This window comes from Anomalospiza imberbis, chromosome 3 (assembly GCF_031753505.1).
Source record: "Anomalospiza imberbis isolate Cuckoo-Finch-1a 21T00152 chromosome 3, ASM3175350v1, whole genome shotgun sequence".
NCBI lineage: Eukaryota > Metazoa > Chordata > Aves > Passeriformes > Viduidae > Anomalospiza > Anomalospiza imberbis.
In genome coordinates, this window is record NC_089683.1 from 32,860,244 (window position 1) to 32,881,860 (window position 21,617).

Below are 21,617 nucleotides of genomic sequence, written 5' to 3' on the forward strand. Positions count from 1 at the left end.
AATTAAGTTCACAACTGCTTATTTTTGTTCCCTGGCCCCTGTAAAACAGCAAGATATTTGACGTGCCAAACGTTTGGCACACCTGGCTGAAACTGCACTACATTTACACCTTTCCTCCCAAAACTGGAAGGAAATTAATTGCCATTGCTGAGTCATGGCAAACTGAACATGCATTGTGTCCGCTTCTGACAAAATTGAGTGTCTGACATAAAACCTGCTTAGGAATGTTTTATTTCATCATAGGGAAAAATATATATTTTATCCTGGTGTCTGTTTGCTCAAGTTTAAAAAGGATATCTGTTGCCTGGATGTACTTTACATGTACAGACACTGAAGTACTCAGTCATGAGGGTAGAGTTTTTTCAACCATGGCTGCATAATGTATTTTGATCCATCGTATCCACTGAAGTAGGTTTCCATATCAGGGTGATACACCTGAGAAAAAAATACTTCAAGTTGAGGAAGTATCAGAATTGACAAATATATTGGTAAATATAAACCGATACTTAAACGAAGTATTGAAGTTACTACATTGTTTGAAAACTCCTGATGAGTTTTTAATGTACATAGAGGTATTTTCAATGGCATTTTCTGTGTACCATAGCTGAATTTCTGTCATCAGAATAGCAGCTCTCTCCAAGTACTTTACAAATGTTGAACAGATCTCACAAGATGTTACAGGCTAGATTTACACCAGCAGCAGTGTTTAAAATCAGCAGTGTCTTACTTCAGTAAGAAACACTCGTGTTGCTAGTAAGTCACTCGTGTTGCTGTTAGAGGTATTTGCTATTTTTTTTAGCTGGATCAGTTATCTAATTCAGTGAGGCATCAGGAACAGTAAAGAAGCGGTGAGGGAAATGGTGAAGACAGACCAAGGTGATGGTCCTAGGTCCAAAATTAAGATGCAAACCCACCAAGGGCAATCCAAGCCTTGTCTTGATGCAGGAAGCCCACAGTGAGTGGCTCAGAACTGTCAGCTGGGAAAAGGTCATGACAAGTCTAAGCATTTCCTGATCTCTCAACTCTTCAAGATATTACTGTGGCTATTAGGCTGTACAAAAGGCTGAGTGAGGGCAATCCACAGACTTGAGGCATGACTCACCATCTGTTATTAATCTCACCTAGACAACTCTGAAATACCTGGTTTTGTGAGCTTGTTACCAATAGTTTCTCTAATAATCTGTGTGGAGAATTAACCTGCCACACAGGCGAATAAAGTAATTTGGTACCTTAAAAGCTAATTCCACAAGGTAAACATTTAAGATAAAGTATCTGTTTCTCCCCATGGAATATAAAGGAAACTGAAGGTAGCCAGCTAACTGGCATAGTGAAAGGTGCATTTTTTAGACAGTGTGGGCAGAATCCAGTTTTAAATATTTGTGATACTCATCTGGAACAGCATCATTTCTGCTCCTAAATTCAGGCATGTTGGCATATTCTATATTACAATTGGTGGCTAAACCAGAATGGACTGAACTAAGGCTTCTCCCAAATAAAAGAGGTGATTGTGTCACACTGTGGTTGAGAGGGTCCTTTGTGTGCAGCAGCACAGTTTTTAGAGAGAGCATAGAGAGTCTTCAGGCCAGTCTGATTTATACAATTCCTTTGGGAGGTTTTCCCAAAAGGCAGAGGAATGTGCCAATTTTAATCTGCTCTGTTTGACTAGACCAAGTGTCTCCTGTTAGGTGAATGGTTCATCTACTTGCTCTTATTTTAAATACAGACCCTGCCACTGTCCACAGAGAAGGCATCCACAACAGCACAGGGATCCCTTGCAAAAAGCCACCTGTATGTGGCATGCATGCCTGAAGGCTGTTTTCTGGCTCAGAGTCTCAGACTAGTTTAAAAATCAGGTGTGCCTTGCATAAGCCAGGAATTAAAAGCTACTTCAACCCTGATACACAAAACAGAATTTTTGACTCCCGAAGAGTTTTGCATTTAAGAAAGAAGACATTCTTCAGTCGGGGCAGCAGCTGAGCAGGAACTGTTTGAAATGGAGATTTTTCAAAGTAGAATTGAGAAACCAACATACTTTGCTAGATCCCCAGAAATCACAAAACAAAAGTCAGTGTCTGCAACAGCCTATATATAATGGAAATCAAGTTGCTAAAACACTTACAAACCTCAGCAGTTGGATACTTTAAAGTGGATATTACCTGAGTTTGATCATTTTTTTAGCTTCAAAAACCCATGCTTGAAAGTACAGCAGCAATATGTTAATCTGCTTTCTCTAATAGTTTTCATTAACTTTGCATCCTAGCTAGGATCTATTAAACCAAAGGTCAGCCAATTTTTAAACATACAGAATAACAATCAAGTTGCAACTGAATAAAAATAAATACTACCTCTAATCCCATAATAACTGTTATCTCTTCCTCAGGAACATAAGCTGTAGATTTGCCAAATCCATTTGCTTTGTTAATTAGAATTTGATAGTGAGGAGTATCTTTTAGATCCTGTAAAAATAGAAAGAAAATAAATAGCCTCAAAGAGACATGAAGACTAAAGGTTACATATTATAATCAGTTAACTTTCAGTGGGCTTACAGAACCTAAATCCACTTGAGATACATGTGTGTGTATGTGTGTATGTGTATGTGAGTGTGTGAATATATATACACACAGTTCATTTTTATTATTTTACCAATGTCAGAATTAAATATAAAGCAATCAGAACTGCAACACACAAAGTTCTTGGCATATATGAAACATTTTTAAGGGACAAGAGTTTAATTAACTTTTTTTCCCACAGACCTTGCAAGAAACAAGACTTACAATATCCTTGCTTATTGTACATAGGCCCCATGGCCATCTGCTACCACCCTTCTTGCTTCACAAGTGACAACTAAACTCCAGAGAGGAAGAGACAAGTTCAGAACATAATGATTAGTGTCTTCCTGCCAACAACCATAGTCCTGATCCTGGAAAGAGCTAAGGCAACTTCTATTGTGTATATATATATATATATGTATATATGAATCTTCCAATAAAGAAGTGACTATGGAAACAAATCCGATGCCAGGGAATATGGGCCATGATAGTTGCTGCTATCCATAAACATTCTGGCCCAAAGTAGTACACAATTTTAAAAAGTGATGGGTGAATGCAGATGGAGTTTATGAAGCGATCAGTATCAATCAATGAACAGGCAGTGGCCTCTGCTCAGTGATTTCATAAAGATCCGGAAGTCAGAGGAAGTCAAGGAAAAGTTGGGCTGAAAACCTGGCTGATGTTTTGAGGGATTTTCAAGGATCAAGTTCAGTAAGCTGCAGCCTAAAGGTCAGAAGGCATTTTGCAAAGTGCTTATGACATAATAGGCAAAGGCAATTAAAACCTCAAAACCAGCAAAAGACACTTAAATCCCTTGTCATCACTCTTGAAATTAAAACAATAAAGATGAACACAAAACCTCTGGGACAGCAGAACAATGTGAGGTACATAAAAAGAATCAGTGTCTGCTGGGAAATTCTTGGGTGTTCAGCTGGTGATAACACTACTGAGAGGAGAAAAGACACCAAGGATGCAGGTGTTTTAGAAGCCAAAGATGAGAGACAGTTGGATAAAATTACATCAGGGAAGGAACAAAATGCACAAAATGGGACTGAATGTCAGTTCCCAGCTGAATGTGAATTTTCTGCTGTCTGCAAAGATTTTCACATTTTCTTCATTTTCAGTCCTCTGACTTAATGATTAGCGTCTTCTTGCCACTTATACAGCATGTCAGTGGCATGCAGAGTATGCAGCACTGCATTACCAGATTAGCACTGTCAACAAAGATTTAGCATCTGATTTTCAAATACAAGGACTTAAGGAAGAGAAATTCAAGGCTTTAAGAATTCTAACAAAAATATGTTTTTAAATAGATTTACACTCCAAATAACCAGATCCTCAAAAAATATTGCTTTCTCATTGAAACTGATTAAACACAGAGGATTACTTGTATTTCTTAAGTGCAGTGAAGATGCCACCAATTATGGATAACCAGATAAAGGACTTAACAGCTTCTCAGCTTTAGTAACACAGCAGGAAAAATCCATTCAGACATCATAGGTTGACACTGGTACTTTAAGTACAACACTGTGTATAAAAAGTGAGTAGTTTTAATTTGAGATATGTCCCCTACAGCCCTGACCAGTGAAGCTTAGCCACTCAGTGGTGTAAAAGCCAAGCTATACTGGGACCATAGTGCAGAAACAGCAAAGGTACCACTCAGCTGCACAGGTGATACAGAACTCTGGAGTATTTCCCACTAGGACAGCAGGAGGTTGGTCTGTAACAGTGTTTCTAATGGTATTTTAACCTGAGTAATTCTGTGTATATATTAATAAAGCAAGAGTTTAGTACATTCAAACCTGTTTCACTGGAGGATATCTGGGTTGTAGTTGTTCTTCTGGAGTGCTAGCTTTTACATCCCATCCGACAATGACTCCTGAGTAGCCAAATCTTCTGTGAATTATTACCTGGCCCACACGGAACTTAATATATTCAGGTTTTGGACTGTGAACATGAGTTGATTCTAATTTAACAAAAAAAGAGACTTAGTAGGGATATAAGTTTGATCAGTTATATTAAACATTTCAACTGAAATTGTTCTGACTTCTGCCTGAAGAGAGCTGATAATTAGATTAAGAGGGGAAGTAAAGAAGAACGGGTGCTTTGTTTTTTCCCCCAGAATATTAATTACTATATTTTACAAAGGAACGTCCACTAAGACACTTTTCTATTTGTATGCATTTGATATTACATAGGGATCTTAACAGAGTTTTAGAAAGCATTAACACGTGTATGCATTGGCAATTGCTTAAGCATTACATACAGTATTTTACAGTGATTACATGTGGTAACTTAATGTGATATTATTTTTTGCCAGTTTAGAATTCTTCCATTCAGTCTGATTAGGGACTTTTTTCCAGGAACAAAGTGGTCAACTGTTTCTTTTTCCTTCTATGAAATTGATCTAAATCAGTTCATTTGAATCAAATTAAAGCTGTACCTCTGTTTCATAGGTCAATACAAAATACATACACTAATGTATTCAGTAAAATACTTACATCATATTGATATTATTACACAACACAGGGAAGAGGCCTTGGATTTTATGTTTACTGTTTTGTTTACTGAATATTATCAATCATGTTTAGAGAGATGAAAAAAGCAAAACAGTCTGCCATTTACAAATTAAGTAAAGAAATCCACTATAGAAGCCTTATAGACAACATCATGAGTAAAATACGAAAGGATTGCAAAAACTTCAATACCTGCAAGATAAGAATGGGGTTTTGCTTCATTGTCACTGCTTTTAGTTTTGTTTTCTCCATAGTACCAATTCCTAAAATGTAAAATTAATAACTCAACATACAAACAAGTTCTTTAGAAGCTGAGTTTTAATAATAATCAAAAGGTTAATTATCCTAAGCAGGATGCTGCAAAGCCTTTGATACAAACTTCTCTACAATTTGAAGCCTGCATGAGTTTTACATTAAAAACACTTTTAAGGAATACACAAGAAAAAGGAATTTTTTCCAACAGGAAAATAAGAGTATTAATCGAATTTATTTGAATATGTTACTCTACAGTTGCCTTAGAATTTTTATATCAGAGGAAACCCATTAATTTTACAGAGGTGAGCAAACACTATTCTGTACTCTAACAGCATGATTCTTCAGTGTATTTTGTAAAGTCTTTTAGAATTGGTTGGTTAAGGTGTCTGGCTATGAGTCCCTGCCTAAGGCTGCAGTAGGTGTAGCTTCTGCACCAGACAGAATTTCATCTCAATTTAAAAGGTGAGCAGTAGGGGTCAGACATGTTTAGAGAGGGGAAATGGCTATCATTTTTCATTGCTATAGTGAAAAAGAGAAAGTGTAAAGAAACAGTGAGAAAATGGAACATTTCCTTCTGCTGGCAATGTAACAGCAGCAGTCCATGAACAAAGGTGCTTGGGTAACATTCTACATCCATACTAGTCAGCAAATCATTGGTGCCAAAGAACTACAGGTTGTCCTAGTCTCCTTCCTCTTTGATGGTGTCTTTCAGTCTTACTCCCTTCACCCTGCCTGGAGGAAAGTGAGAGCAGGTTCCTGTGCAAACAATGTTTTTTACAAAAGTTTTTGTTTAGCTCAAATATGTAGAAAGACTTAAGGCTGGCAAGTACCTCTTAACAGAAAGAGGAATGGGCAAAATCTTATCGTGTCTAACTGCTTTGTTAAAACAGTAGCTAATACAGAAGGTCTCAAATGACATTATTTTTAGGATAACCAATTCTTTATAAAATATTCAGAAGGCACAAACAGCTCCAACTATATACAAATAATCATTTAGTCTTTGCAGGCTTTATCTGTAGATCTGCATGGAGCTTTCCACAAAGTTGAGTAGCAATTTTTGGTGAACCTAAGAAGAGCACAGTTTCTGATTCCCTTCATAAACCATTCCCCTAGGTTTTGCTGGGAGCAAAAACTAAGTCAGGATCCTCCACAGTTCAGAGGACTTGACACTGTTGTTTATTGTACATGGGTCAAGAATAAAGGATCTCTGAAGGTCCATACAAAGTAAAACCTTTGGAGTATTTCTACTGTACAAGAATTAAATCTCACAAATAAGCCCTTCTACAAACTGAAAGAAGTCCATGAAGACTTCTTAAATTAAAATGGTTTGTATGTATGAATGGATGTAATTTTACTTTTTCTAGACTAATCATTGTTACATGGCCAATAATCAAAATTTCACTACTTCATAGCCCACAGATTTTCTGACTGTGATTCCTAATTCAGATTTTCTTGAACTACAATATACAGCATAAGATATCCACCCAATGCTAAAGCATCTGATCCTACAAACATGTAGTTGCTTACAGTCATTAATTTGGCTAATTGTTTTGCCTTCAGAGTCAGATAAATTTCAGAGGATAGCATGTACACGAATACTGCCATGAGTTACGTTTAGTTTCACATGGAGTTCAGTTTTGATGTTTGTGTAGAAAGTTCCAGATCAGTCTGAAGAAGCAAATAAGAGATACTTCCTCTGTCATTTACTTCCTCCACAGCACACCTTCCTGCTCAGAACACACCATGGCTAAAATCTGCTTGGTGCAGACGGTAACACCCTACCTTGTCTTTGAGAGCCACAGCTTTAAACAATCTGCCCACACATCCAGACTCAAGTAAGATCTTGTTGAGATGCTCCAAGAGGCAATTATCCTTTAGGAGTAAAAATGGTCATCATATTGTTTTTAAAACCTTCTCTAATATTCTTATATAGATGTTTTAAATATTAATCTTTGAACTTTCACTTCTATAGCAAAGAGAAAGAAAGGGTTAGTGACCGTGAACAATTTCTCCTCAAGATTAATATCAACACTGCAAAAAGTTTTCTTTCAATCATCACTTGTACCAGTAAACCATATGTAAATTTTGGAAAATACCATTTTTCATTACAAGATTGCTTTCTTCCTGTACGTGGACCATAGGAATTGTTAAATTACATTCAGATTCTGCAGCTTCAACTGTTATTCAAGAATAGAGAGCATGAGATATTTTTTAAATGGTGTACATAATCAAAAGACTATTTAAAAAGTCTACAGGTTTTTGCATAAATCTAAATAATAAGTGGTTGACTCATTCCATGAGGCCTGAAAATTATTTCATTCTGGGTCTTTATGCATAAGCCAAGCTTCATTCTCTTTTCATCAGACCAATCTTTTGCTCTTCCTGTTTCATGCATTGGAATTCCACAGATGAACCACTCAGCCACTGCACAGGCCACACATACAACTGAGTCTCTCTTTGCATGGTTCATTTTCAAGATGTCAACGGACACCACTGATATGGTGGACCACCAATGGATGCCACTATAAAAAATTTGGATCTGATGTAATAGTCTCCACTTTTTATTTGGAGATATATGTGTGGGATTCTGTCAATACACAGCTTCTTAATTCATAGACAAAATGGCACTCCTTACTTAGCTCTTATCATTGTCACTGCCTTAAGTAATTTACTGTGAGTGAATTTTGTTGCTTAAGAGTCTGTACTGACTCTCACCATGCAAGAAAATATTTTAGAACAGTAAATGTCAAAAGGTGATGGAAAATTAGAACTAACGTTACTTAATCAAACACTTCATTTTCATCTTTTGAAAGGGACATAACCATTAGTAACATATACTGGAATGTCCCAAAAAAGAATGAGATTAAGGCACTCATGCAGATTAATAAGATTTTTATGTGAAGAAATCAACAATTGCTATTTGAATTTTGAAACTAAATACAGTCATATTAAGCCACAAAAATGCCCGAGGTGTGGTTTAAATGTTGGTTTTGTATAGGAATAGCCAATCCACCCACACTTCAGCTTTCAAAGTATCATTGGGGACGAGAAAGAGAACTCTTACAAATAAATGCAGTAGGGAAGGTGAGTCTTACAACCTTTCTGTTATTTGGATGCGCTCGGCAGAGTCCGTTCCATACCACTGTGATATGAAATACTGTGCAGGAAGAGCAAAGAGCAGCATGGAAATCTGCAGAGCTGCAGCTGCATTGATGTGAGGCATTCCAACAGAAGTTTCATCAAAGACACTTCACTGCTCCATAACCTGAAAAGAGGAAGAGAAAAATTTTAAAGAGACAAAAAAAACGTAGCTGTGAGCTTTTCTAGATGTGTAGAACTTGAAAGTTTCCTTCAGGTTCCTTTGCTGGTTCACAACATTATGCAAAATCTATACTCAGGCATTTTGGTTACAGCTGGAGCACACTTAATTTAGGCCACTTTAACTGCATTAAATTTCATGGTATTTATAAAAGCTAATAGAAGACTAAAGTACACATGACAGCAAAAATCTCCTTTAATATTTATACAGGCATCTCTTTTGTCTGTAAATAGAGAGGGAAAAAAAAAAGAAAAAGGAACTGGGAATTTGTATGGTTGTCCAATTTGCAGTAAAGGGCTGCTGTTCGTGAATCAAATTTGTTGAGCTGCTTTGTCATCTGATCCAGTGCATTAAACATATCTGGCATACTAGATTGATAACCTCAAAAATAATCTGCTTAGATTCAGTGATAATTGCACATCTGACAGAACTAAGGGGTTTTTCTTTCAGGTTGAAGGCACTTACAGCATTGTACCAGGCTGACAAAGTGCCACAGTCCCACTAGATTAGAAAAGGATTTGACATCACCTCTCATTCCCATAGGCACCTGAAACACCATAGCAGTGCATATTCATGGCTCTTTCCTCCTTCCCCAAATGATCAAGATATTCACCTTCACCTGAGCAGCACATTTATTGTCTTTACATCTGTGAGGCTTTTTCAAATCAGAACTAAGATGTGCTGAAATTTGAGACTTGTGTCTTTTACAAAGGTGTTCTCAGAGTACCCAGGTTTACTGCAGCATTCACCCACTCTCTGTTCTCCAGGAGCAGCTGTTGCAGCTCCTACTCTGTCCTGGAGTGGGATACTCAGCCCGCAAGCAGAAGTCATTCACTACAGTTGTGTCCAAGTTGCTTCTAGATCCTGCTGTCCTAATTTATGTAATATGCAAAACAATTTGGGTTACTGTATTATACAGTGCACAGCACATGTGCACATGTGAAGGCAGATTTATGAAAACTGCCCAACAAAAGGAGTCAAGATCACAAAACAATGCCAAAGGAGGTTCAAAGAATACTGTAAGGAATATGGAAACATCTTAGTGTGTGATGAAGCCTTACCACAAACTGTATTTTTAACTTCCGCATCATCTGTTTTAGAACTACCAGTAAAGAAAAAATATCTCCTTTTAGACGTGATCAGTAGTTGTACTTGGTTAGCCTTGTGTGTTGTGGGGGGAAGAAGAGTCACAGTTCTACCAAATAGCCATGAGCACCCTGCGAGGCCGGAGGGCTGGACAGGACCCGGGGATCGCAACCGCGCTGCCCTCTGCACTGACACAGTACGGCAGTACAGCTTCTGCCGCTGCGCATCTTCCTCCTGTCTCTAAAATCGGCATTTTGAGCAGCCGGATCCCCCAGACAGAAAGGATGCGGTAGCCCGAATCAAAACATTTTTGTGCCTGTTTGGAAACACCCGAACACCCGCAAGAAGCGCGCTGTGTTTGCACCCCCCGAGCGGGGCCCGAGCCGGCAGCGCCCGCGGGAGCCGCAGCCGCGCTGCTGAGCGCCGCTGAGCGCCGCTCCGGCCCCGCGTCCCGGCGGGGCGGCAGGTGGGGCCGAGGGAAGGCTTGTGCTTTCCCCTGCACAACAACGCCCTAAAGGACCCCGGAGAGACGAGCGCCGAGCCTGAACCCGGGCCAGGCTCAGCCGGCTTGGGAGGTTGTCCCCAGCTCCCGTCTGTCTATCGCACAAAAAGCTCTCAGGCCAGAAGGGATCAGGATTTCTTAGTCTCAAAACGCAACAAACACTCGCGTGGACTTTACACCCCGACAGCTTTAGAAAGATCAAAATGAAGAAATAAAAAGTTCTAATTTATTTCTGAGGCTAACTTAAAAAGAGTAACATTTTCAACTTCCTTACCTAGGTATTTTTTTCTGTGAATGCAGATGCACAAGTGGCTTGAACGGGCTATGAATAGAAGTCCGGTGGTAGTTCTCTCATGTGAAGTTTATGCAAAATCTGTCGTAACACAGCTCTGTAACCCAGCCTCCTGTCATGCCTCTCAAAATGCTGTTGGTACTTCAGAGAGCACCTGGCGTGGCCCTTGGGCCCGGCTTTGTCACAGCTGGATGCCGGCACAGCTGAAGCAGGAGCGTCCTGAGTAGGTTCCGTAGCACCCAACAGCGCCCAACAGAAACTCCGGGGCTGCCCCTGCTGGGCTGCTGCAGGGTGTCAAACCCGGCCATGAGCCTCATCTGTGTCACAGATTTCTGTGGTGTAAATTCAACAGCAATCAGACTTGCTGATGGGGCTCAAATCAGAGTGGGAGCAAACAGAGGAGGCAGACTCAAACTGTGAATGATTCAGAGAGATTGGAGCAATGAGAACATTATAGACAAGAAGAGAAATTCATCAGCAGCAAACATCAAGCCTTACCAAGAGAAAGGAAATACTCTAGCCATCACTTCTCACTGAGCACAACTCTCCAAAAGGCAAGACTCTGAAAAAAACCAAAAATGCTATCAAGCCATACCTAGCGAACATGTGGGAACTAAGGGGCCAGGCCTAGGATGGATTTAAACCTGTGCAACATGGCAGGAATGCCCAACTGAAAACTCACATGAATACTAGCCTAGGCTAGAAATACAAATTCTACCTAAGAAAAATAGGTTTTAATCATAGAATCATAGATGGTTTGAGTTGGAAGGGACCTTTCCAAGGGCACCTAACCCAACTCCCATGCAATAAGCAGAGACATCTTCAGCTAGATCAGGTTGTTCAGAGCAACTTATCTGCCTCACACAGCCCACCCCAAGGACAGCAGACTCGTTGGGGGCATCGTGGCTGTGTTTGCATCACACCAGCCCAGGCTGCAGTAAATACTGGGACCTACTGTCTCCCTTGAGCAAGCAAGTAAGCACCTGATCCTACCTCAGGGAAGCTGAAGGTTTAAAGTGTTACTCAAGCAACCTATTACTACCCAAATATTAAGACATCTTCTTCATACAAAGTAAATCAAATTGCAAGATGAAGATGCTTCTTTTACAAAACAGATTACTCCCCGTGTGCTTGAGTGGAGATTTTCAGTGCAAGAGTCAGAAAGAAACCAGCCCTGTGTGCTCTGTCATGACTCAGAGGTTGGCAGAGGCCAAAGCCAGAGGAAAATTACAACTTCATAAATTAGCATGCAAGAAAAAATGAGCAATCCCAACCATAACACAATTTCAGATGATCTGCCCTTTCTTAAGACAATGCTTATGTGAGTTTTCTAGTAACTTTTCCTAAATAACTTAACCACTGATTTCCCTTGTAAACTTTATCGATAAGAAGAGTTTAACATTAGCACACATTTTACAGCCTCAAACACTTTACAAGCATTAAACAGCATAAATGTTTTGAGTTCCAGATATTTAATCTTTCCCCATGTACTTGTGCATGCAGATTGATTGGTGTCAGTGAGGGACAACAACAGTACGGACTGTACATATACCCAGCTCCTCATGTTGAGATTCTAGCTGGGTAAAAATAGGCAATGTATTCAGAGGCAATCACTAATTACAGACTTCCCAGTAGCTCTTTTTTTTTCTTTTCTTTTTTTTTTTTTAAGTTTTTGACAGCTGTATTCCATTTCTTAGCAGTTCATGGAAGCTTACTACATCTTCCTTAATAGTTAAGAGAATTCAAGTTTTGAATAAGGTGCTCAAATTTCTAAAAAAAAATACCCCACTAGATTTCTCTGCTACTGAATACAAATACAGTAATCCTTTCTAACATTTGAATCATATTCTAACCAAGTTTGCATTTTAAGTTCTGTCTTTATTATGTTGAATATCCTTGTTCAAAGTCAGATTCCGAGAGCTGAGACAAAACACAAATTTACAGCTGAGGTTGCCCGGCTCTTGAATGCTAACATTGTTTTAAGTCAGTACCTCTGGGAATAGGCCTCCGCAGAAATTTGATGCTGAATGAGTTGGTTACCTGCCCCTTGCTTCCTCCTTCTTGATTTTTTGTTTGGTTTCTTTTTTTTTTTTTTTTTTTTTTTTGGTATTTATGTATCTAGCTAAAGTAAAATGAAAGGCCAAGAGACCAAGTTTGGGTTAAATCTTCCCATTTCAGAGACAAGAAAAGGAAGCACAAAGGAAATTTGTATGGCTGTTACCAGACAAGGAACATCATTCCCAAATTCTCTACTGTGTCCTCCCTTCAGCACTCACACAGATTTCAAAGTATAAGAGAAGATTCATAAATTCTCACTGCATTCCTGTCAAGCAGTAAATTCAGTCTCTTGCAAAGATTTCTTAGCACATATTTCTTTGAGCTAGAAAAACAACCAGACGTTTTGGGCTTTGAGTTTCCTGTTAACAGTAGTAAAAGCCACAGAAATTATATTTTGCATTATAATTTGTTGTACAGTAACTCAACTTTTTGCTATTTAAATTCCAGTCACATTGTCCATTGCTTGCTGGCACTTGCTTTATTTTCACATTTGCTTCAACTAGCAACATTGATTAATTTTTAAAGCCATTACTCTTTGCTTATTTATCTTTGGGAAAAGTGACACATTTTTTGCAAAGCTCATATTGATTGCTAGAGCTGTGAACACCAGCTTTGGCACAAAAACTTTTCACTTTGAAAGCAAAATGGTCAACTTCAATGATCACACAATTTCCTTTGTTTAATGAGCGTTATGATCTGTCCTGGTTAGAGAGGGGAGGGAGTTTTGCTGTGTGGATGTGACCAAGTTGTTATTGTGTACCACACACTGCATCACCTGGGCCTGGACTAAGCAGGAAAAGCCGGGCGCCCTTACTGGAAGATGGCCACTTTTGCTTCTCTTGCTCCTGCAGAAGGGTGACAGCAAAGGACCCGTGGACTCCATCCTGGGATACTTCTCTGGGACATGGTGCTGAGGTGAGGCTGTGGCGTGGTTCCCATGTGTGGCGCTGCAGGGACAGTGATCAGGGGCAGCACAAAGCCAGCATCCCAGTGGGACCATCCTCCGCTGCCCTGGTGTACAGGAGCTTTGGAAGCGGCAGCAAAGGCACTCGCACAGAGCTGAGCTCAGCAGAGTGGTGGCGCCAGCCCTACTCAGGTGACCCAGCTTCCAGGGGGTTTGTCTATCACTTGTTTTCTATTATTTTGGGCTGGAAAATGTCAGCCATGGGAGCTCCCCCACCACACCACCTTTGTTCCCCCGACTACCATGCATCCCATTGCCTCTGTCTGGAAAAATCACACGGACACGACCCATGGGGAGTGTTCACCACCACCTTCGTTCTTGCCCCTGGTGGTGAATATCTTTCTGTGGGTAAAACACCCTCTCTATTTGTATTGTACTGTGGGTGTCTTATTCCATCATTTTGTGTTTCAGTAAGTTGCTATCTCCACCCTTAGTCTCTCCTCTTCTGTCCCTCCTTTACTGGAAGGGGCAGGGGCTGGAGTGTGGCTTGTTTGGAATTTAATTTCCTGCTGGTGTTAAAATAAGCACATGTTCCAACAGCATTGTCAGGTTCCAACATTTCACAGCATCTGTTAATACTAAGCAAAGTCTTGATTTCTACACAAAATGAAAGAACCACAGTAGGTTTCCAAAAGATACCTGTCACAGAAATGGGAACAGGGATACAATTGTATTTTAAGGATTCTCTACAGAGTTATTCAGAAAAATATTTTTTAGATATTTTCAAAACAAAGGAGATGTTATTAACTGCTTAAGACTATTCTCAGTAACAAAACTAAAACCCTGGACCTGGAGTGGCTTATGCTTGGATGAGCACACCACTATTGCTGTTGTGCTGCAATACTGGAAATGTACATTCAACAGAACTGCCACCTCCAGGACATAACAGCAGCACCAAAGTGTGTCATATTTTCAGTATTCTTAAATTATTTTCTCCAAGCAGAATGTGCCAATGAGCAAAACTCACATGCTTGGGACAGATTTTTCCTCAGTTGCTAAAACAAATCTTGCTTTTGCCAGACTTCATGTGGAGTCTGGAAAGTCACAGGGAACTCAATTCATTCTGCTGTGACCATTCCACATTCCCGTCACCCAGAAGCACACATACCTGCATCTGTGAGGTGAGTGAGGGCCTCTCCCATCACTTCCTTGTATTTTCAGGTAAGGAATGTAAGGAAAAGATCATCTGATAAAGCAAGTAACATGTGAAATTAAACAGAATCCACATTTCTTTTTTCTTGCATCTATTGAACAGAAAAATGTAGATATAAACAAACCAACCCTGCAGTTTTGTGAAAACACATCCTATGTCTACTTTTCCTTGCATCACCCACTCAGAGCAGCTAGGCTGCAGACCAGTACTCTACAGGAGGGATTCTCTCTGCTTAAGTGTTTCTAGCTTCTTCTAGAGCTGTTGGGAAGCAGAGATTTCCATGGATTGGATGTAGCTCTGGTACAAACAGTTGTCACCTGAACAGGGAAGGCTTCCTGGAGGGTTAGAGGCAGATGCCCTGGTGCACACGTGAAAGTGAGCTAAGAGGACTCAACGAGGTGTCTTCAGCGCCAGACACTACTGCCTTTGTATTTTCTCTTGAACTGCAGGGCCTAGTGAAAACCCCTACCAAACAGCAAATTCTGATCTCTGTCAGAGTGTCCAAGTTCCAATTTTGTCTGTTCCCATTTAACCACTATACCATACTACCAGATACAGCTATTCCATATTCCACAAGGAATCAAGAGGAGCTGAATTTAGGGAGTTCTAAAAAATATACAACCAATCATCCCATAGCACAGTAAATTGCCAGATAGAAACAAACACTGTTGGACAGCTTAGAAAAACATGTTTTCTATTTATTTAAAAATAAGTTTGTAGTTACTACATTGCAGTGACAGTAATTCTTACACGTACATTCTAGTTTGTATAAAAGGATTCAAAGTATTATGCATCAAAACTAACATAGAAAGTGTCCACATAACAGTAAAGAAATTTCCAATCCATATGTACAAAAAGAAAGGGCACTGTTATCCTGGTGAGATACTTCAGGTTATATATAACATGATAATCTAGATTTCTGGAAGGAAAAAAGCCTTGATAAGCTAAAGAATTATAGTTTTCAAAACTGTTACTCATTACATACAACAGATTTGTGTTTTACATAATTCTGTACAAAATAAGTGTAATTTTTAATCTGAAAATCTGTCAGTTTTAAAATTAACCTTTCTAGGTAATTTACTTGAAGTTGAGCTCCATTCTATACATATTGAAACATTACGACAGAATTTAATTCACGCGTGATCATTATCCAGTTGTCCACCACACTTCTGCAGTTTTAGTATGGTCCAAAAATGTAACTTCTGTATGGTCTCAATGCATTAGCAAACCGATCTGCACAGTTGTAAGCACAAAATAGTACATGTACATAACACAGTACATGACAGGTACTTCTATTTCTTTCTACTCTTAATTTGTGTGACCTCATTCTTTGTTCTTTCAGTGTAGAAATTCATAGTATAGTACTACTTTCCCTCCCTAAAACATATTGTTTGCATTATTTGAAGTGAATTTCCTGATGTATTTATCTGCATTAAAAAGGACCCAAATGACTACTTGTCTCACTATATACCTCCTAAAAGCTAAATTTATTCACCCTTATTTTATTGCAGCATATAAGGATTCTCTCTAGAGTGCCTTGAGGCTGTCAGAACCTTGGGAAAAGGGGGGGTGGGTGGGATGCGAGGGGGAAGCAGCTAATCACCTTTTTCTGCAATTTAAGGATGTCTTTTAATCCAGCTTCCTGGCATGTTTCCTTCTCTAACACACTGCAAAAATGACATGGCGAATTCCTGCATTAAAATCAGCAGAAACACAAGAGCATCTGGAGGTTAGCTCTGGTTTAAAAGCTACCTGCTGTTTTCCTCCAGACATCATAGAAAATGAGCAAGTTGTATTCATGATTCAAAAACAAGAAGCTACGTAAGCTGTCAATGCCAGATTTGTTATTTGAAACACATTGTCAAGCCTTGACCAGATTTATGAAATGTAATACACTTTCCTCTGTATACGAACAAACATGTATATACAGTAATTTACAGAAGAAAACTAACAGCCCTTTTATCCATTGAATATCTAGGTCCCCTTGGAAACCAAACTGTTACAAGAACTTCAGGGATAAAAAAATATATACTCATTTTACACGGTTCATTTGTCTTCATTTAGGTCATAAACAGAAAACGAGCTTTTGCTGTTTCTAGGTGAGGTTTCAAAATCCTCTACCTTCTCTATCACAGCACTGTAGCAAGGTTATAATTAAATATTTTAAAACACTGTTAAAAAAAAAGGCAAAATGACAATCTATTGTCGACAAAAATACACTATTTTAGAATAAGGTAAGGACTCGGAACACAATGTAAATATTGTGGTATGGCTATATTTTAATTGACCAGTGATGTTAAAATTACCTCAACAAGATTCACATGCTGCAAATAAAATGTGAATGTTGATGAAAGTGAGCTTAAAAACCTCTAACCTCCAATCTACTATATAAATACAGGGTGAAAGGGTCCCATCCAGTTAAGCCTATTGCTTTTACAGAACCAATCAACTATTTAACATGTGCCTAAATTCAAATTACACGCTAAAGCATTTACTTGTAGTCCTCGATCCAACAAATGTGAGCAAAATATTTAAAAATGCAGTGTAAAAATTGTAACAAGCTTGAAATTACTGAATGGACAGGCTATTTTTTGTGTTGCATGTAGTCCTTTTTTTTGGTAAAACAAAAGCCTCTGGCACAGAATTGGTACTTAAAAATATTTGTACAGCAGTATAGTGAATAAGCTGTCTCTACCCTACAATTTATTTTTTAATAGATATTAACGTCTATACGTTCTGCATCAGGGTCCTTTATCAATTAATAGCTTTACAGATATTAAGCCACAGTAATATTTAACTCAACCAACTCAACCTCACAAGTCTATCAACAAACTGATCACAGGTACAAACCAGACACTGTACAAATAAACATCTGTAAATCTTTATCACAGCAGTCGAATCACTGGAGGAAGACATTTCTCTGTAAAGTTGTATCACTGGTCATTGCCGAGTGACAAAGAACTCTAGTTCAATATTGACAATAATAATGAACACTACAGTGGCAAGATTTCAGTTCAGTTCCCAGAGAACACACTAACAACAGAAACAGAGTGGCTAAAGAGTTGTTAAGTATGTAGGCACAGGTACAATGATTCCTGTTAAACATTTAGAGCACACTTATGACAGAAGCAGAAGTATTTCCTCACTGGCAGGTGAAGAACACACTGTTATCGAGATACCACTCAGCAGCAAATACCAATTATAACGTTTCCCAGTATAGCGTAGAAGTACCAAAACAGTATCCTCATATCCATGTCAAATATAAATGAATTTAATGAATAAAACTGAGTTAATTGCTGCCAGATCATTTGCATGTATGTGACTATGAAGCTTTGTTATTTACAATGCAAATGTAAAACAATCACATGAGGTTTTGATACTCCATTTTCTGAACCAGTTGTTAGGTACTTGAGATGGCATTATAAAACATGCATATAACTATAGATCTTAAGTTATTTCAGAACACTGACCAAGAGTTTATTGCTCACATTTAAAAACCTAAGACTCTGTAATCAAAAGCTCTTTTTCTGTATTAATACAGTATCTCACAACCACCTCAAATAATAAATTTTTCCCCAACCAAAATACAGTCTGATGGTGACTAAAGTCTCATAAATAAAGTTTGCAACCTAGTGAAATTAAATTATATAAAAATATAACTTTTAAATAAAGCTGGTATTAATTTCTAATAAATGTCTAGCATTGCTTCTATAAAAAATTGACCCAAATTATCCACAGTTTATTTTTAAAGGAAAAACATTAATGTATCTAACAAGAATCAAACTTTCTGGCTAAAGTCACCGATATTACTGGGTGGGAAGCAGTACCCATGTTCTGCAGGTAAGGCCTTCTACCCTTGTAAAATTAAGATGTACACTCCTCTACCTACTGTTAAGGGAATGCAGATTATTTCAGTCTCCAAAACTTACACACAAAGTATTTTTGATATATAAATATATACATAAACATGCCATATAAAACATTATTACAAATGGAGTAAATACAGAAGATGAATTTTAGATATAGTCTATTTTATATATTACAATGCAGATAACATCAGGAAATTACACATTTTCAAATGATTGCCTTCATCAGTGAGATTTGACAAAATTAACAAGTAGAATCAATCCGTTTTGAATTGGGAAGCTGTATTCCAACTGTCCAAATGTAGCTTGTTATCTTACCATATGTTTAGTGACTCCATTTCAATTGGGTGATTAAGAAATACTTACTAGAAAAAATAAATATGCCAACAAATCAAATACAAACTAATCCCTGGCCCCCTAATTCCAATCTATAACAATTCAAAGAGGATCTGGAAAATATCTCAGCCATTTTTTGTAGCAAAATGAACTACCTAAAAATAGGTATGGTGGATACTAATATGCTATCCCCAGTAGCCTATTTCTATTACTCTTGGTGGCAAATACCAATATTCTTTGTTCAAACTTTTTGGCTTTTTTTTTGTAAGAAAATAAAGAGTGAAGAATCAGGCTTCAAATACATATACAGAATCTGTGCAAATTTAAGATCTTAATTCTGCATGTCTTCCCTTCCAGACATTGTAGATGATGTGTAAAAACAAAAAAAAAAGTATAACCAGGAAATTTTGGTTACATTTTTGTACCATACCAGATCTCAGTAAATACCACTACTTATGTAATTTTTTCCTTGAAACTGGACAATACCTTTTTTAAGTGATAGAAAATGGTATTAAGGTTTGTTTGTAAAGGTATAAAATAACTAAATGTACCATAAACAAATAAATAACTGCTTTTCTTTTCCAGAGCAGTACATATAACAATACATTCCCCTAAGTCATATAGTTATCATTTACAATAGACAACTTAATTTTAGTAAGGATGCAAGAAATAATAGAATACAAGGCACAATCATTAAATGGAATTTTTCTTTAGGGTGTATATTGACATATGTCAGCGTGATATACCATAAAAAGTGCAGAAAAACACAATGTGCAATGAGACCACTGTATAAAACATGATTGCATAAAAAGTGATTTGGCCTTTTAACCCTAATAATTGAAAATAACCAATCTTCCCCTTAAAATTAAACTATAAAGTATGACATTTTAAAATTTTCAATTCTAGTGCTATCTAAAAAATCCTGAAAAAAATTTATACCTGGGTAATATTTTAGACATATGTGTTTATGTATATATTAATATATACACATACACTATTCTTTGTAGGTCATTTCAGCCTCTTAAGCATGTCTAAAGTTGTAGAAACAACAATCTGGATCAGAAAGTAAACATCATAATTCCATACCTGTCCTGTAATTTCCTTGAATCCTTTAACCAATTATACATTTAGACTAAAACATCTCTGTCAAAGGACCCCACCAGTGCATTGTTTTCTACCAGAAGTACCAAAAAGGATACATTTCAGAACAATGTTAACAACTTACTATTTAAAACAAGACACAGCTTTTATCACTGCAAATGGTATGCTGTACTGACACTCAAAAGAAAAAAAGGTTTTCCACTGCACTGATTCTCAGTCTTTGGCACAATAAACAGAGATTTAGTGATTGATACAAGAATCAAGGTCTGAAAAATTAGACATTAGTCAAACTTTTTCCAATGTGGATATATATACTTGTGATTACATTTTTGCTATGTTTGGCAGAACGTGGATAAACAACGGCCTGTGCTAGGCTTCTTTTGCAGCTGAACATTCCATCACAACTGAAATTAAACTTCTACAGATTAGCAAAGTTTGGTATTGTATTATTTAATAGAAATGCAAGTGAATTTACTGCCACTTTTTGCCTAAGTCTGCCTTCCTAGGCGACTTGACTTTACAATCAAAGTGTACCTTGCTTGGTCAAAAATAGATTTCTGTTTTCAATTTGTGGCAATTAAAAGTTCTATTACCTTTTTTCAATTGTGTAGACATATTACATACTACTTGAGCAGAGTAGCTCCGAACTCTGTACGTCAGTCAGAAATTGCTTCAATTATTTTCAACCATGAACAAAATGACTGTTGAAATGTATAACCTATTTGGAGGGCAATAAATAGCAAAAGTTTAAAATATATATTTCTTTCAAAGAATGTTCTTTCAGTTTATCATTTTGCTAAATTTTTCTCCTCAAATCAGAACATACTCTTCTAACCCATAATAGCAGCAGGGAAGCAGAAGTCTGTTCTGCTGTTCCTTAACTGTACCTGCTTCATAGCATTCAGAAGTAAAACCCTTGGTAAAAATTACCACCCAATTAAATTAGCTTTTGCTTTTTCAGTCAACTTTCGGACTCTGCCTCTGCTTGAAGTTCCAAAAGTTAAGGAGGTGTCTTCAAACAATAGCTGCCTTTGCTCTTCCTCAGAGTCATCTTCATTGTAAAAGGCTGTCCTCCTACCCTGGTTTCTAGTTCTCATGTGAGGTTCAGAATCTTTAAGCTCTTCAGAACCCTCCTCCATAGGCTCGTGTGTCTTTTTCCTCCTGCTTCTTGTTTGCATTTTTACATTTGCAGGAGCTAAGAGGTCTGAGCCTGGCTGGCGGCTCTTTATCTTCCTTTTTGGCTTTCTACCCCCTCGGCCTTTTTTTTGTAACAAGTCTTCCTTCACATTATTTTCAGAAAGAGAATTGCATGCAGTAGAAACAGAAGCTTCCTCTGGTATATCCCTTGTGGTCTGGATTGTATTCTGCTCTGCAACCTTTTGCTGTTCAACAATTTGTAGCTTTTTTGGTTTCCTGCCTCTTTTCTTGTGCACCACCACTTCACAGCTACTGTTATTAGTCTCCACCTTGGGCTTCCGTCCAGGACCTCTTTTAACTGGAGGTTTCAAAGGCTGTCCTCCATGTCCATTTACCTGAATGTTTCCTGATGCCAAAGCATTATTCTTGCAATCTGCTGTAAAGAAATGGTACAGAAATGTCACATAGGAGATTTGCACTTAA

The 21,617-nt window shown here is 38.0% G+C and overlaps 2 protein-coding genes across 7 annotated transcripts in view; both read right to left on the bottom strand.

Moving 5' to 3' along the window:
• Positions 1–113: 113 nt before the first annotated feature.
• LOC137470474 (F-box only protein 21-like) lies at positions 114–10,742 on the bottom strand. Of its 4 annotated transcripts, none has more exons than XR_010997078.1 (7): positions 10,502–10,742; positions 8,385–8,585; positions 7,103–7,192; positions 5,258–5,328; positions 4,352–4,515; positions 2,346–2,456; positions 114–435 (listed from the first exon to the last, which is right to left on the bottom strand). XR_010997078.1 is itself a non-coding variant. In XM_068183893.1 (7 exons), the coding sequence occupies exons 2-7, from the start codon at positions 8,541–8,543 to the stop codon at positions 340–342; spliced, it is 657 nt and encodes a 218-aa protein (XP_068039994.1). In that variant the 5' UTR covers positions 8,544–8,585; positions 10,502–10,739; the 3' UTR covers positions 114–339. The 4 variants fall into 4 exon arrangements, 3 of the variants coding, with proteins under 3 accessions (XP_068039994.1, XP_068039996.1, XP_068039995.1); XM_068183893.1 differs by having other exon boundaries at positions 8,419–8,585; positions 10,502–10,739; XM_068183894.1 differs by lacking the exon at positions 114–435 and adding an exon at positions 1,725–1,984 and having other exon boundaries at positions 8,419–8,585; positions 10,502–10,741.
• A 4,629-nt stretch (positions 10,743–15,371) lies between these two features.
• Positions 15,372–21,617, bottom strand: part of PHIP (pleckstrin homology domain interacting protein) — a 106,681-nt gene continuing 100,435 nt past the window's right edge. For 2 of the 3 annotated variants that reach the window (XM_068183897.1, XM_068183899.1), the window contains one exon: positions 15,372–21,570. In XM_068183897.1, the coding sequence (XP_068039998.1) occupies positions 20,924–21,570 (647 nt within the window). In that variant the 3' untranslated portion in view covers positions 15,372–20,923. The remainder of the gene's footprint in view (positions 21,571–21,617) is intronic. The other variant, XM_068183898.1, reaches the window with a different exon arrangement.